This window comes from Pygoscelis adeliae, unplaced genomic scaffold, assembly GCF_000699105.1.
Source record: "Pygoscelis adeliae isolate BGI_AS28 unplaced genomic scaffold, ASM69910v1 Scaffold38, whole genome shotgun sequence".
Classification (NCBI taxonomy): Eukaryota; Metazoa; Chordata; class Aves; order Sphenisciformes; family Spheniscidae; genus Pygoscelis; species Pygoscelis adeliae.
This window is the reverse complement of record NW_008825614.1, coordinates 3,380,755-3,397,601: the sequence shown is the minus strand read 5'-3', so window position 1 is coordinate 3,397,601 and position 16,847 is coordinate 3,380,755. Positions and strand designations below refer to the sequence as shown.

At 39.2% G+C, this 16,847-nt stretch overlaps 1 protein-coding gene across 5 annotated transcripts in view; it reads left to right on the top strand.

Moving 5' to 3' along the window:
* Positions 1-16,847, top strand: part of ABCC9 (ATP-binding cassette, sub-family C (CFTR/MRP), member 9) — a 78,137-nt gene that overhangs the window by 2,553 nt on the left and 58,737 nt on the right. For 4 of the 5 annotated variants that reach the window (XM_009332828.1, XM_009332829.1, XM_009332825.1 and 1 more), the window contains exons 2-7: positions 4,273-4,347; positions 5,895-6,060; positions 9,053-9,194; positions 9,560-9,681; positions 10,759-10,925; positions 11,616-11,858. In XM_009332828.1, the coding sequence (XP_009331103.1) occupies positions 5,916-6,060; positions 9,053-9,194; positions 9,560-9,681; positions 10,759-10,925; positions 11,616-11,858 (819 nt within the window). In that variant the 5' untranslated portion in view covers positions 4,273-4,347; positions 5,895-5,915. The remainder of the gene's footprint in view (positions 1-4,272; positions 4,348-5,894; positions 6,061-9,052; positions 9,195-9,559; positions 9,682-10,758; positions 10,926-11,615; positions 11,859-16,847) is intronic. The other variant, XM_009332827.1, reaches the window with a different exon arrangement.

Sequence of the window (16,847 nt, the reverse complement as noted above, 5' to 3'; positions counted from 1 at the left end):
GTGAAGCAAATATATTGTGATGTACTCACTTTGGTGTAATCACCCCAGCATAATTTGGTGGCCTATTATATTCAAGGGAATATAAGGAAGGGAAATTACCTCTGGGAAAGCCATTTTTTGTAATGACTATGAATAACGTTGTCTTCTTAAATGAGTATATGAGGATCTCAACAGTTATTTTGAAAGGCTGCTACTACCTGATGAGAAATAGTGGTCAATAACTTCAGATGACCAACAAATTTCAAAACAACTTGCTATCCTTTCATCTGTTCTCTCCTGAATATTCATGTTTGGATTATGCATTTTATTGTTTTAATGTGGCAGTCAGACTGCTCCCATTTTTTGCAGACATTGCTGTTCACTAGACAAAGCCATCTGCCTGTAAAGAAGCCTTCAGCTCCGAAGATTCCAACCTGAACATGAGCTTAGAGAAAAGGTCTTGGCAATCCATATGAGAAGAGGCGGCATTTGCTTTCCAGTGACTACTATCCCTTCCTTTGGGACCCATAGATAAAGATGTGCTAAGAAACTAGTGGACATTTCTCTGCTGTTAAGCCCTATGGCTCATGGGTCCTTGAGATAGTCCTGCATGAGCCAACTTTGGAACTGAAGTATGGCAACTGCAACAACTGAGCACCAATGTCAAGCTTGCTGTGAGCAGGGCTTCTTATCTTAGGAACAGCACCATGGTGATATAAGACCATTAATTCTGAGACTGAACTAATATTTGCGTGGCTCTCTACTAGACTGTGTAGCCTACAGGGAAGCAAGCAGCTGCCTACAGCAGCAGACTGCTGAGGATGATAAAACCATCTGGCTTCGCTGCTTGATTCACCTATGTACCATTCCAGGAAGCCCAGCTTTGTGATGCTGCCGGTGTTACCAAGGAAGGGGTCTTGGCAGGTGTAGGAGGGCAACTGCTGCTAGAGAATGTGATAACCTCTCTGGGTTGCAGCAATAACTGCTTTTATCTCTTCCATCCCTTGACAACAGAAGTCTCTTCAAATTTCTCCTCGTGTGGCTCTGCAGTCCAGTTTTTCCTCTTTGATCTCTCCCTGTATACTTACTGTGGCCTAAAAGGTCTGTCTCCCCAACTTTGGTAAGGGGAAAATCACCTTTGGCTACATTGTGGGAAACCTTGAGTCAGCTCTGTATTCTGACTTGCTTAAGGCTAATTCGAAGATCTTCAGCATGGCTATTCATTACAGGGTTAGACTGTTATTTGGTGTGGTCAGCATTCTGTCTTTGGCAATGATCAAAAACTGGTGCTCGGGAGAAATATAAAAAGTCTTCAGTGTATTTAATTACGTACTTGCACAATGCTCAGCACTGAGCGAAACAAACAGCACTTCCTTGCGTAGGCAAGATATCTCTGTTCACCTCTCTACAGATCGAGTTCTGACTGAAGCCCAGCATTGGCTTACTAGAAGAGTTAAAGCCAATGGAAAAATAGTTTAATTATTATTAAGGGAACTAAATTTGGTCAGTGATCAGTCATAAAAGTGTTCCATCTTCTTTTCTAAATCCAACTGCAGGTTTTTATGAGTTACAACAGTAAGCACGACTGCAATTCGTCATGTTTTTTCTAAATTTGCTGTTCTTCCATTTCACATTTTCATTTCATGAAATGAAATCTTACGGTTTTACAGAAGAGGAGGGAATAGTGCCTTTTCACTCTGCCTTTCATTGGTTATCTGCAGTCAAGATCTTCCAAACTGTCTTCATTTGCAGGCTCAGGTTTTTGAGTGAAAATTTTCAAAACTGGGACTCATTAAAAGTCAGTATAGCTGAGGCCTTTTAAAACTCTTTAAAATTTTTAGAATTATTAAAGATCTATTTAGCCTTAACTCCCCATACTGAAGTACTGTTTGAAAATGCAACTTAGACTCCCAAATCAGTCTGAAGCTTTTGAGCATGCTACTTGCACTGTTTGCAGCCCTAAAAATGTATTCATCTGTAGCTACACTGAACTTTGCAAGCATGGGATCTGAGTGCGGGCATGAGAAATTTTGCCATTATATTATAAAATTTTCCTTTGAAGAAGACTGAAGGTTACACTGTATCCTTGGATGAGTTCTTTCATTCTTTCATTCTTTGGAAATGAACACAGCTTGTTAAACCTTGAGGCCGATGAAAATGAGCTTCTGGAGGCATGCCCTGATGCAGCAGAAAGTAATGACTAATTTCAGCTTCGAAGCAAATGGGAGTCTCACTTGCATTGACTGTAAATGCAAAGCATCCTCCCTTACATGTCAGTAAAATTTCGTCCAATATATTTCCCCTATCTGTGAAACTTGAGTAAAGAAGTAGAAACTACATGACATGCTTTATGCCTGGGGTGATGAGCCTGTGCATCAGTGCATCTCCAGACTCTCCTGTGTATGTAAGTTTTCCAAAAAACAGAACAAGGTCCAGTGGTTTGAGTCACATGGGCAAAAGTGTGGAGGGTATGTAGGATCTGCCTTCTGCGTCAGAAATGGATGGGAAGGGAATGGTGGAGTGGTTTCTTGCTCCCTGTGAGGCACACTGGAGATAAAATTATTTCTTAGAGCTCTAATGCACTGCAGTGTATTTTCATACGCCACTCTTGAAGACACAGAGAACTACTAGCAGCCTGTCTGTGTAAACACCAGGAAGTGTCTGTGAAAGTTGGCGTACATCAACAACAGTTGCAGAACATGAGTCCTCCACTTCCAGTCATAGCTAATGTCTAGCACAGCGGTGATGGACATATGGATGGAGGGGAGGAAGAGAGGAAAGAAGGGAGGGAGGGAGGGAGGAGGAAGGAAGGAAGGAAGGAAAGGGAGGAAGGAGGGAGGAAGGAAGGAAGGAAGGAAAGGAAGGAAGGAAGGAAGGAAGGAAGGAAGGAAGGAAGGAAGGAAGGAAGGAAGGAAGGAAGGATCGATCACTGGACTATTAATGCCTCTACAGTTCTTTTCTATTCCCTATCAGTGCCATACTGTACTAGATGTGTGTCCTGAAGTGGGTGCTGCTAAAAAGGGAAGTTGTACCTCGTGGGCGTTTTATGAGGCCAAATCACAAGCTGCATTGGATCAACACAACATCATGACACTGATCAGAATGTTTTGATAGATTTTAAGCCTGTGAAGGTTTAATGAACATGGTCACTGGATGTGCTGACCAATGATGAAGTGTTTTCTGATTTAAAAACTTGGGAATTTATTGTCAATTACCCTATCTCATTTCAGTGGCAATGCAATCTTTTTGATTTTCTGGGGTTTTTTTACAAACTAACCAACTTAGGCTCTTTGATTTTCTCTCTCATTTTAAGAGAAGAAAATAAAATTCTACCTCTTTTTTGAAAGTAACCTGTAACAAAAGTATTGTGAATATACTGCTTATACCTACTCTTGAAAATTATCATCAGTATGATGGGCATTGTCTCTATACATCAGTATTAACAATAGGACCAGATTTTTTCCTCAACCCTGCCAACGTGCAAAGGACAGTTGGTTTTAAGAGTGTGTTATTGGACATACTCCATCACAAAACGAGGCGCAGCACAGATTCTTGTGAAGATGCAGATGTGATTCTCGAAAGATGCATCTTTCTTGAGAGCTTTTAGGGACTGTGTGTGAGGCGTAATATGAAACCTCTACAAACTGATGGTAGGTCCTAGCTAGCAGATAGCACTCTCCATGCAGTTAAGAGTCCTTTCTTCCACAGGAACATCTACTGCCTATATTCCATTTCCCTTCCAGAAAAACGGAAAAAAACAAGTTCCCTTAGCTTCTCTTGCACATGGTTTTAAGCCTTTCTCCCAGATTTATTTTTGACTAGAAGCCAAAAGCTACACTGGAAGTCAATGATTCAGTGCTCATTTGAACCCAGGATCCTCCTGCCTTTCGGTACCAATCCAACCACTAGACCACAATAGCATCTTACGCTGTCTCAGAAAAGAGTCCTCTTTGTGGGAAAGGGAGGAAAATTCCCAGCAGAACTCCCTTGGACTTCTGACCTTCGATAAAAATGAGGAAACAACACTTCTGATTTTCAAGAGATTATCATTACCATTATATTTCTCTTAAAGGAGACATGTCAAGCTTTTACAGATTAAAAACAAGCAATCTTTGTGTAGTTTTTTGAAAAGTTCCATATTTGTTTTGCTAAAAACTCCTCAGTCTATTCAAACAGAATTCATATTAACATGCTATTTCTTTTGTGTTATTAGACATATGCAATTATGAATCTATTTTTATATAAAAATAAAATGATAGAATGATAGTGGTCATATCACTCTATTCATTATAGAGAATGGGCCAAACTCTCCATCAAATTGTGTTCCACTGAAGACTGAGTGGGTTGCCCATCAGCTTTTGCACCACAGTAAGTACATGCATGCATTTTTGCAGGATGCGGTCCACCATATGACTCTGAGTTATGCTTAACTTCTGGCAAGTCTCAGACCATAAAGTGCTGCTATGTTTGGAAAAGGGACTGCATTTATCACATTCTTTTCAATGAAACTCCTTTACAAATTTCACTGATGTATTTCAATATGGATTATGCTTTTCAGATCCAGCAAAAAATTAATTAAAAGCAAAAAGGGGGTTTAGCAGAGGTTCGGAGTGCCTCTTTGAACTCTGTATTCTTTCGAAGATCTCTATGTTTCTCTTCTCTCTAAGGGAGTACTTGAGTAGTTTATGCTTACCTTGTTATGCTTACCTTGTTTAAACAACTAGGCTCATAAAACTGATCTGAACTATTTGAGGAAAGAAGAAAAGCTTTTTTCTCCGCATTCAAGAACCTTTTTTTAAACTATGTTCATGCATTTTTTGCATGTCTATGTTGTTCTGATTCCACAAAACTCATTAACGCCAATGTTGTTGCAGAAAGATGCATTCACCAAAGTATACATATACTTTGCTGAATTAAAGATATTCTTTCCATTTTAGTGTGCAAAATTTGGAAAAAAAGATGTGAGCAAATCAGTTTACACAACCTGTTCTACAGCACTATGTTGCTTGTGTGTAAGTCTCGGGCAAAGAAACCAGCAAGGAAACATTTTGGTTGCAATCTTGTTTCGTCTTCTTACAAAGAAGAGTGAATAGATAAATGATGCACAGGTTGATAAAAGCCAGAAGCTGGCCATAACTCTGGATCATACTATGGCCCGTACTCTGCAGGCACGAACACATGAGCTTATCTTGGTGTACAAAGATAATCTCGTAAGAAATCATGGAAGACAGAGAACTGCTTAGATGAGGCTAAGCACGTGCATAAGGATTTGCAGGATCAAGCATAAATGCTGATTTACTGCCTATGCAATCTTCAATACAACCTATTTTGATTAAGAGTTTGGCAATTATCTGTAATGACTAGCGTATGTGACCATTGTTGTTCTATTGGACAATGAAGGGGTACAAAATATCAATGAATGCAAAGCTACCAAATCACAAATATCAAAGCTTCCGAGCTTGCACTGAAAACGTAGTGCAACAAATCATGTGAACAGAGATGTTGCACAGAGAATGTTGGCTCATCAAAGAAGCAGTAACACACAGGAGTCAGCTTATGTGCATTTGAATTTTCTTATGAGAAATGGAAATAATTTTTTTTCAAAACTTCCTTGTTCTTTCTCTATATTCTCGTAGAGCATTTGCAGCATAACATTTGTGCATATAATGAACACTAGAAGACATAGCATAGTGTATTTAATCAGTAGTGCTTATAATAAATAGTACATTTAATATAAACACAGCCTTCATTCTAATGTGCTTATACTTGATGGAGCCCAAAAGAATTTTCAAAATACAACTGAATTATTCTCTCTTCAGTGTGCTCCTTCTGTATCTCTTTATTTTGTTTATTTTGTGTTTAGCTAAAGGGAATGCTAGGAGTCTTGGTAGTCAACTATTCTCTCTTTTTTGTAGTAGTCAGACCTTCTGAAAGCGATGAGGCTCGCATTTTGTGGTAACGACAATGCTTCAGCCTATAACATCAGTGCTGGTGTCCTAAGAAACGTCTGCTTTGTGGATGCCCTCAACTTGGTTCCCCATGTCTTCTTGCTATTTATCACCTTCCCAATTCTGTTCATTGGTGAGTTATTCAAGGGAGCTGTGCAATCCTACAAACACTTGAGCATGTATTTATACTCAGTCATGTTTATATGTGCTTGGAGGCCTGTGGTGCAAACCATTGGATGCTCTGTACTTATTAATTTTAAAAAAGAAGAGACAGAATGGCTTGACCCAGAGGGTGTGAAGCCAACCCTCTTGAAATGTTGGGAATTGTAGATACAAATCTGAACTAAGGAGCATGAAAGATGGCTGAGAACCAGAGAAATCAGATCCAAATGCTTTGAAACTTCTCGCTGGAGAAGTTTTCTTCAGATTTGAAATTGGCAACTTGCAGCCTTTGCTATTATTAGATATTAGAAGACTTAGGAGAGTGGGTCTGAATTCCCTTCAAGTTATGTGAATTTCAGAGAATATCCAAAATGTGCAATTTGGATCTAAGGCTAGGAGAAGTGTAGGAAACTTTTAAAACAGAATAATTACTTCTTTTGCCAATATTTGTAAACAGAAGTAGAGCAAAAGAGAGCATCTTTTTCCACAGGAACGAAAGTAAGAAGTGATAAATCTCTCCTGAAGAATTTAGGACAGTGGAGTGGCTCTAGCTTACATATTCTTGTAAAAAGTCCCAGCTAAACTAGTACTCTAATGATACTTTTTCTCTATAAATGTCTCTTTATCCCAGTTATTTGCAGTGATGAAATAAATACAATTTAATACTTTTTCAGAGCTGTCAAACGGTGGCATTCTAACTGATCGTAGGAGATAAAGAGACTTGAATAACTGTCAAAAGACAATAAGTATTAATAAAAATAAATATTCTCCGCAAAACTGCATGAGAAATGGCATGTCAATTCTTCCATGTTACCTTCCTGGTGTCACGTATATTCATAGTAATACATTTCTTCCATGAGGAAGATTTGAATTTGGGACTATGCTCAAACTAGAGATTTAAGGACTTCCATTATGCAAAAAGACTCTGAAGTGGTTGAATAATAGGCTACAGGAATCCGTGGGCTACGACACTCAGTACCTAGCAATCAAAGGTATAACAAGATCTAGTAGCTGAAAAATAATTAAATAATTAAGCAAGGGAATAAGAAACAAGTTCTAATAAAAGAATAATTAAAGACTGGAAAAACCCCCAAGGGTTATGGAGAACTCTCTCCAACAGTGCTGGATCTTTACGTCAGTGCTGGCTCGCTCTTTGAGATGAGATGCAAGTCATCCTTGAATTGCAGGGCTTTCTGCAGAAGTGTTTGATGCGGAACACTTGAATGCAAGGTCTGAGAGCAGAGATAATCTTTTACAACATTCTGTGTTATCCATCAAGTGGTGGCAGGCCGCTTTAATGTTTTTACAGGTATTAGCCAATTAATTTTGGAATAGTATTGCAGCTACTGAAAATTCCCTCTATTTTCTAACAATGTTAGGAAAAAAACATCATAGCTTAAATTGTATGTTATGTATGTATGTATGTAATTCTTTGTTTTCTATTTTGTACCTTGATTATCAGGACAAATAGTTGTTGAACAGAGCAGTAAAAGCCAGCCGGAGTCCACAGTATTGACTGACTCCAAAACAAAAATTGATGATGAACCTTGTTTGTGCAGATGTATGGGCAAAGAGGAAATAAAAATGAAAAGCAGCTTGGGAGAGACAAAGATAGGCGCAAGGTCAAAGAAAGCCACATTAGATTAGGAAAATCTCAGGAAACTATAGAAAATGCTTGAGATAGACCTGGAGAAGAGAGACTATTTTGTTCCTGCAGTACTTGACATCTTAAACAAGGATGAAATCGTGAAATCCTGACAGTTTCCAAGAATTAATAACCTGGGCTCTAGTTTATGTGTTTCTGAGTCACCTGATGAGCCTCTAGGCATGATGAGGTGCTGCATCCTTGTGTATCAAAAGCATATCCTGGATTTTAAACTCAGTTCTGCAGTTACTGAAAGAAACAGATACAATGTTCACTGCCCTGGTTAAACACCTTCGGGTTTGTTTTTGTTTTCTTTTGTTTTGTTTCTTTACTTGTCTGAAATGTGCTGTTCTTGGGATTCTCTATGGGCTTCGGGAAGTCTGTCAGGTAATTCCAGGAGTTGCCTTACAGTAACAGGGACATGTACAGCCATTTGGGCTGATTCAGGACAGCCCTGTACCAGGGTGGGAAGGGACAGGGGACAAAGCAACATGCAGGACAAGACTCGCCATCATGAGAGGCTAACCTCTGATCAGCGCTCAGCTCCCCCCAGCACTGTCACATCCATCAGGTCCTTGGTGTCTTGCTTCTTGCCAGGTTGCTGGCTTTGGAGAGGATCTTGCCTGAAAAGGATAGGTGCCGTCTGAGGTGACAACATGAAAATGGGCTTCAAGATTAATTTGCTGATTAAATCAGCTGAGTCCTGGTGCTGTGCTGGAAGCTTTAATGTGCCAGGAATGCACAGGGCAAGGAGGCTGGGCTGTGCCTGAGGAGCAGAGACTGGGAAATCACCGTTCAGCATCCCCTGAGACAGCGCTCCCAACCAGGCCTGAGACAGAGATAATAAATCTTATTTGTTTGAAGTAAATATATCTCTTTGAGGCCTCATTGGAGGATGCAACTTTTATATCAGTTGGAAACTTTGCCCACTCTGGCCTGTGACTAGGAAAGACGTGATGACGCCATCACTTAAGATCTGTCAGTCCCGGTTGTGCGAGGGTGAGACTCTGAGATGTTTCTTTTGGTTTTCTCATCTTTGTTCTTGGCCAGGGACCTCTTCTCTTTGATTGCAATTGTGGGAAGTCTGTTGTCATGTTGTCTAGAGGGTCAGATCTAAATTATGGGGAGCTACATGGCAACTCAAACACTCCTGGGTCATGTTATTAGTAACAACAGCCCCCATAGCCTTAGAGGGGTTTTGTGTTGATTATATACTATTTTAAGTGTGACCTATGGATTAGAATAGGGAATTGATAACTGGATCACTCACTATCTGGCTGTGTGATAACCTTGTTCTTTCATTACTATTATTTCCCAGGCTGGGGAAGCCAAAGCTCCAAAGTCCAGATTCACCACAATACCTGGCTGCACTTCCCTGGACACAACCTGCGGTGGATCCTGACATTCACCCTCCTGTTTGTACATGTGTGTGAAATAGCAGAGGGCATAGTTTCCGATACGTAAGTGACAGTGTTTGGTGGATAGCCAAGCTAATTGCATTCGTTAATGTATACTGATAATGTGTGACAGGCTGGCTAGAAGGTGTAAGGAGTTTTTCCCCCAAAAAGATGGGGCATCATTTCATGAACTGTCTGGATTTTAATGGTACGAAGGTGAAATGATTGTTCTTAGCACGTTGTTATTCTCTCAAACTATAATGGAAAGTAAATATTGACAGAAGTTAAAGCGTTCACATGGAAAAAATCTTTTTGTCTCTAGGAAAGTCATATTTGTCCTCATAAATAGATTAGCGGAACACCTAGGAATATAACAATGGTGAAAAAAAGACACTAAATTCACTAATTTATACCTTATTTATTTTCAGGCAAATGAAATCTCGCCATCTGCATCTCTTTCTACCAGCTATAATGGGATTTGTGGCTGCCACTGTATCCATAGTCTATTACCATAATATTGAAACATCTAACTTTCCAAAGTTACTGTTGGGTAAGTCTAAGACTGATATTTATGTACTCTTACAAAACCCAGTAGTTTAGCCAAAGTCAGCTTGCTCAGATTGAAAAGGACGGTGAAATGCATGAGAATATTAAAAGAGAGGAATAATTCTCTGCTCTTTGAACTAGTATTATTGTAGGAGTTATTGCATCTTTTATAAGGTACGCATTGAAGACTATTTTTAAAAATTATCACAAAAGGGAAAGCATAGTATGCCTATTGTATTTCTAGCATGAGCTTTTAGGTATTTTTTAACACTGCTCATTATTTTGAGGCAAAAACTTGTCTTCGTTCAAAAGGGCTATTTTAAAAGACCATTTTTAATAGTAAACTGATCACAAACCATCCTGTGCAGATGGTTGTTGTTTCTCAGCATCCATTGCAGTTGATTCTGAGATTACTCAGTCTAATGACGAATGCCACCTCTCACTTTTTCCAAAGGGGAGGAAAAAGTTTACCTTTGAAAAACTGCTACCTGGTATTCACGATATCTGTCTCAGCCAGGAGATGGTCAGAAGAATTTGGCTAGACATTGCAGGGTAATGTTTCATAGAAGTATATGGTCCAAATTACCTATAACTCAACAACCTGAACTAGCCATTGGCAGATACAAACCAGGTTGCAGGATATAATTAAATTACATGAACTCTTTCAAAATGAGCTTACCTGCAATGCACTCTGCTTTTTCAAAGAGGCAATATGATATTTGTCAATTTAAGTGACTTTTACTTCGTTTCAATAACAAAGTTCCCCTTCAGATTATCTTCAATGGACTTCTGTAATTGTGTGAAGAACCACCATTGTGGGTCTTTTTGAAAGGTGGTGACCCAGGAAAGAAAATAGTGACCTGGGAAAAGAAAGTGAAAAGCAAATCTCTCAAACCTGAGTTCCTGACTTGGGCTGACATCACACTGTGCCAGCCTGCAGGCTGGTGATACAGAGGATCACCATGCTTGCATTGAATTAAGCCATGGAATATTTCTGTTTGAGAAAGCTAAAACTTCTGCAGCACTGGTATAGCTTATTATATATTTTTTTTTTAATTATGCATGTGCACCTGTTTTACAGCTCTCTTTCTTTACTGGATAATGGCCTTTGTTACCAAAACGATCAAGCTTGTCAGATACTGCCAGGACGGTGTGCCTTTTTCTCAGCTGCGTTTCTGCATCACTGGAATTATGGTCATTCTCTATGGGCTGCTGATGGCTGTGGAGATCAATGTCATTCGAGTTAGGGTATGTGGTTTCTTTATCAGGATCTGAAAAGATATCAATAGTATCTCGGGGATGAAGATGGGTCTTCAGTCCCAGTTACTCTGGCTTGTGTCAAGTAGGCCCAAGTTTAGCTTAGCCGTAAATGTCTGGTTAATTCTATAGAAATCAATGGGACCTGGCATCTCTTTAACATGTATGTCCTTGATGTGTCCCCTGGACTTGGTATGTACGTGTGCCTGTGTGTATGTATACACACAGAGAGTTCATACATATTTGAATAGATAGATATACACACATATTTGTGCATGTAAGGGTATATGTGTGTGTGTATGTTATCTATACAGTATATGCTATGTTAATGCAGATAAACTATATATGTAGTGAATGTATAAGTTAGCATACGTTCTTACCCATGATAATTTAAAATATAATTATATCCCAAGAAGTCTTTTTTGTTGCGGTTCAGATAGAGATGGGTAGTACTGGTAGGCTACAGAACTGTGTCCACATCCCATATCGCTCAATTTCTTGCCAGTTATGCTGTCAAAATGGAAATGCTCCTATTTACATGCAAATTTACATTTAAATTCATTGTATAATTACCTTTAAATGCAAATTTGACACCGTAATTGTATTATGCATAATTTTTACTAAAAATTGCCATTAATAAGATCATTCTTGAGCACATGCTGCCTATTTTCTCCTCTCCAGAGGTATGTATTTTTCATGAACCCTCAGAAAGTAAAGCCACCAGAGGATCTACAGGACCTGGGGGTGAGGTTTCTGCAGCCATTTGTCAATTTGCTCTCAAAGGCGACTTATTGGTGGATGAATACTCTTATTATATCTGCTCACAAGAAACCTGTGGACCTGAAGGCAATCGGAAAGCTTCCAATTGCAATGAGAGCACTGACAAATTATGTTTGTCTCAAAGAAGCGTATGAGGAACAAAAGGTAACCAAAGATGTTCATGTCACTGTTTGGCCTTAGAAACTATAGTGTCACTCTGAAATTTTTGTGCTTCTATGAAACCCTCGTTTTAGGAACTTTTAACTTAGGACTGTTTGTTCCAAGGTGAAACTTAGGAAGTTCCAATCCAATGGTTACTGTTTGGTTTTAAGTGAATTTACAGCAGGGGAGAGTTGCCAGATTGAGAGCCACTGGAAACCGAAACCGTAACAGACTGATCACTTGCTAGATTTCATTTTAAAAGTGAAAGCTTTGTTTAAATGTTAGCTACTTATGACAGCATCTTAAATTAGAAGACATTCTTTCCATAGTTTCAGCTGGAAACACTCATCTTCACTTTTTTCTAAAGAAAGAGAAATAGCTAAAAACACACATCAGGAATAGCCAAAACACTGGTGTCTTGTCAACAGCGTTTTAGTCACCAATCCAAAACACAGCACCATACCAGGTGGTATGAAGAAAATTAACTCCATCCCAGCCAGACCCAGTAGAAAAACCATGGTTGGGCAAACTCACTGGGTAGAGCAGGAGTTTCCAGAGAAAATTCTGGATGAATTTAGGTAAAACTGTGGCATTTCATTTGTGCTTAAAGATGGTGATCTCTGCCAAAAAAAGAAATATTTTGTTTTGCAGAAAGGAGGGAGGATTCGAGAGCCTGCCTCCCTGATTTGTGCATACATATCAATTCTCGGGCATAAACAGAGAGAATACAGGCATTCAGAGGCCACTTTGGAAAATGTAGCATGTAGGACAAAAGCATATAAATCCTGTTCCTGCATACACCAGATAGATAAACATGTTTCCAAGCAGTGCACAGTTTAGAACTGCACTGCGAGGGGAAGCCAGGAGGAGCAGCTCCCTGCTCCCAGCAACTGATGGAGCTGTGCCCTCTGAAATGAAACCATAATCAGTACAATTGTTTCTATTTTAATAGATTTAGGTTGCTTCTCTTTTCTTTTGTAGTCGATGCTTACAGTACTAGAGACCAAGACCCTTCTGCTTTAAGCAGAAAACTACTGAGTCATTGGAACTGAGCTTTTCACAGCAAAGGAGAAGTGCATCCCTTAGGCTAGCTCCTTAAAGAAGCATTTGGTGCCTAAATCTTACTTAAAGAGACCGAAGAGGCTTAGGCACCTACATGCCCCGAGGATCTGAGTCTTTGTGCCATTCTTAATGACAGGCATGATGACTGGGTGCAAGCATTTGTCTGTAGCTCATTTACATCTGCAGAAACTGTGTGTGCCTGCACAAATACGCGGTTCAGATGCCAAAAGGCAAGTTAGGTGTGCTATTGCTCATGTGCTTGAACACAAACATTCAGTGTGTAGCTTCCCTTAGCGTGCATCAGGCATGTATGAAGACTTGCATAAATGTACCCGTGCAGTTACACGCACCTACATTTATAAAGCTGGCCCACATCAGATTTTTTGGTTTCCGTAATTGTTTGAAGTCTTGAGATTATCACAGCCTCTAGCACATTTGTGCTAATATTCGAAAACAGGCTATAAGCCTAAAGTAAACTGATACTTCATAGATAAAGTTAAAGTAAACCAAAGGGCTGAAACCAATCCAAAGAGCCAGGCAGTGGAACTCGCTGCAGTTCACTCCCATGGAGAAATGTGTTGGTTTGTGCATGGTTGGGCCAGAAAACAGCCACAGAGTTAGGAAAATTCTTCAGGTTGAAGCGTGGTCTGCAATCTGGAAGAGACAATATGTCACTGTCTCTGTTGCCAGGGTGTATTTTACACTAATCTTCCGCAGCTGGCGAAGGGAGCCCCCCGGCATCCTCTGGATTAAGTGGGGTTACCCCTGCCTATGCCTGGAGATAGCTGATCTCAGCTGTGCTCCATGGCCCTGCAGAAAGAAGGCTTCTGTTCCTTTCCAAACCCTTCTTATCACGCCTTGATGAAAGATGCTGAACGTGACCATGAATATTCTGTATTGTAAAATGCCTTTGAGATAGCTCACATGACATTGTCTTGCTATCCCTTCTGCATGCTGTGAAAATTGAAACCAGATGAGGTTCTCTACCAAATAATAGCACAAGGGAAATGAGTCAGGTTAAAGTTTGATGGCTGTTTTCTCAAATTCACTGTTTTCCAAACCTGTCTCTAAGCATACAGGAGTATTAAACTAGAGGGTCTGAGATTAACTTTTTATGGCTGCTATATTCTGCTAAAATAGCATGAGTCACCATGAAGTCTGTGAACACTGGGTGGAACCTTTTCTTGTTTTCTTTGATGTCCTGAAATCTACATTCAACTATTTAGACAGAATTCTTCTGGCTCCTACCATATGAAGGTTTGCCCACTGGCACATGAAACCTAAGCTAACACTTCTCAGTGACAAATCTGTATTCATTATTCTGTTGTGTGGTTTTTTACATTTTCAAACTTTCATGAAGCAGTTCTTAGCACTATGAATACATTCACTACTCAAAATTCTTTAGTTGTAAGTAATTTTTTCAAAGCATCAAGTAATTTAATTTTAATATCACTTTCATGCTACAAGGTATTTTATAGAATTTTAAAGCCAGTTATCAGTAATTTTATTATAATATTAAGTAATATAAACCAACACAATACAAGGCTAAATAGCTGGTGATCAACATTCTAATTGGCTATTAGTCTGGTAGTTGCTACTGCAAAAGGCATTCCAACTCTTACAGCAAGATACAGGTCATTTGTTACTGGTTTTGTAGATAGTTTGTGTTTGGCAACGTAGCATAACACAGCATATCATAAGAAAACAACATAGCATATGTTCTTTCAGTTAGAAGATACTATAAAACTACAGGTAAAACAAGCTCTTTTGATAATTAAGCTTACTTAAATATGCTGTTTGAGTTTTTTCCTAAACAAAGTGTTGCCAAAAAAATACATTGCAATTGGCTTTCCTTATCTCATTGTTTCCTGCCATCAGTAAATTCTCTAAAAGATGAACATGCTGTATTTTTTTTGCTTTTCTGGACAGTCTCCTGTAGGAACAGAAATACCTCATCTTACAGTATTTTTATCATACCTTTCTAAGAATCCTGGAGAAATTCTAACTGTGGATAGGAAGGTTGCTTCTGTAGAATAAGCAGTGATGCACGTCACACACATAGGGTTAGACCCATGATCTTAAATTCATATATTTTCTTTAATACACGTTCACAGTTCCTACTATATTAATGGACGTTTTGGGTGAAGATAAATAATTCTTTAATAAGATTAAGAAGATAAAGAAGTCCTTAATGATATGCTATGAAACTCTCACAGCCAGATTTTTGGACCGATGTACTGTATGTGGGTAGTACTTGTTACATAATCACCCCCAAAAAAATTTGATCCTGTTTCTGTTGTTGCTTGGCTTTTGTTTTTGTTTCTATACAAGTGGTCTAGATGTTTCAAACCACATACTAATGCATCATACATCACATATCCCAAAATAGATTTAGCACTTTGATATGACATTTGGTTTACCCCATCAACCAAAATCCCATGGAATTTGCTCTGACAGTCAGTAGAAAGTTTTACTTTTGGGATGGTGTAATAGAAAATGCAATTTTTAAAGTCAAGCACCAGGAGAATTTCCTATACCTGCTATTCATGTGCCACTGTGGATCTGCCACTGTTACGGCAAAAAGAGGAGGAAAGAAAGTGTGTTAGATAGCTAGAAACCACAGGGACAGAGCGTTGCCCTTCACCAGCAGGCTGACACTGTCAGCTACAGCACTAAGGGAACAGTCAGATTTCCATATTGGCTGAGGCGTACCTTACAGGTGGCTCGATTTACCAGCAAGTGCTGTCTCACTGCCCTTACTTCAACTGTTGAGAGCCCAAGGTAGAGAAAATTACAGTAATTTAAAAGGGAGGTGACAAAGGCAAGAAAAACCTAGGCAAGTGCCACAGGTGAGAACAGTGGTCCAGCCTGGTAATTCACACAACAACAAACCATACCAACAAAAATAATCCTTGCAAATTTAAACAAGGCACCGAGATGCATAGTTGTGTAAACTGATTAAGCTCACATTTGCGTTGCTGCAGCCCTTCCCTGTCTTTAGTACAGCTCCCCTCCTTTTCTGTAACTGGATCATTTTTAACATTATGTTTTAAGATTCTTTTTTCTCACCTTCCAAAAGGAAGGTATATCCTTCCAGCCTCCCATGCCCAGGAGGAGAAGCTCTTGGCTTCAGGTGGCTTCCCAAGCCACAGAGGCTTAAAGGGACGGGGAAACTGCAGAAAATAATCATCATGGTAATAATGTTTTTCTGATGCAGAAAGCCCAGACAGAGCTTTTTATTTAATTCTTATGACATTGGCCAAACTTTCAATTGTGGATTTACTGAAACATGTCAGTGGTCGTCAGAGAGCTATAATGAGTGGTGATTGACAGATCATCCTTCAGCACCTAAATAAAGGAAAGGGTTGGCACATACAACATACTATACTGCAAGCCCATAACACTGGGCCTCAAGAACCATTCTGGAAAAGTGCTTAAAATTAGAAGAAAAATCCACTCTTCTTTCTCCCCCCTCCCCATTAGATACTTCAGCTAATTTGAAGTCCTGATTAAAAAAGAAGAAGTAACAGTGTTTAGCAATAGAGATTATTAGATAATTTAATTTAATTTAATTTGTATTTTTTCCAATGAAAAGTAAATAGATTTCATGCAGTGATGACAATTATGTGAATTGTAGTAGTAGTAGTGAAAATGGCTATTGAAATAGTAAAATCTTATTAAAGAAATAAGGATTTATCATTGCCAAATTTACCATTAATTGAATGCCCAGAATAGTATGTGCAATTTTTTCCAAAAGACGGCAGATGCGTTTTCCTAATAAGGAGCTTAGCTCCTATCAAGCTGTTAAAATGCAGATCATTTATTTGAGGGGGATGACAGTAGCCCCTGTAGGGCAGTCTAGCTCAAAAACCCATTAGGCAACAAATTCAGAGCCTTTTGTCTTGGGAAACCTGCATGAGGCCCTTGTGC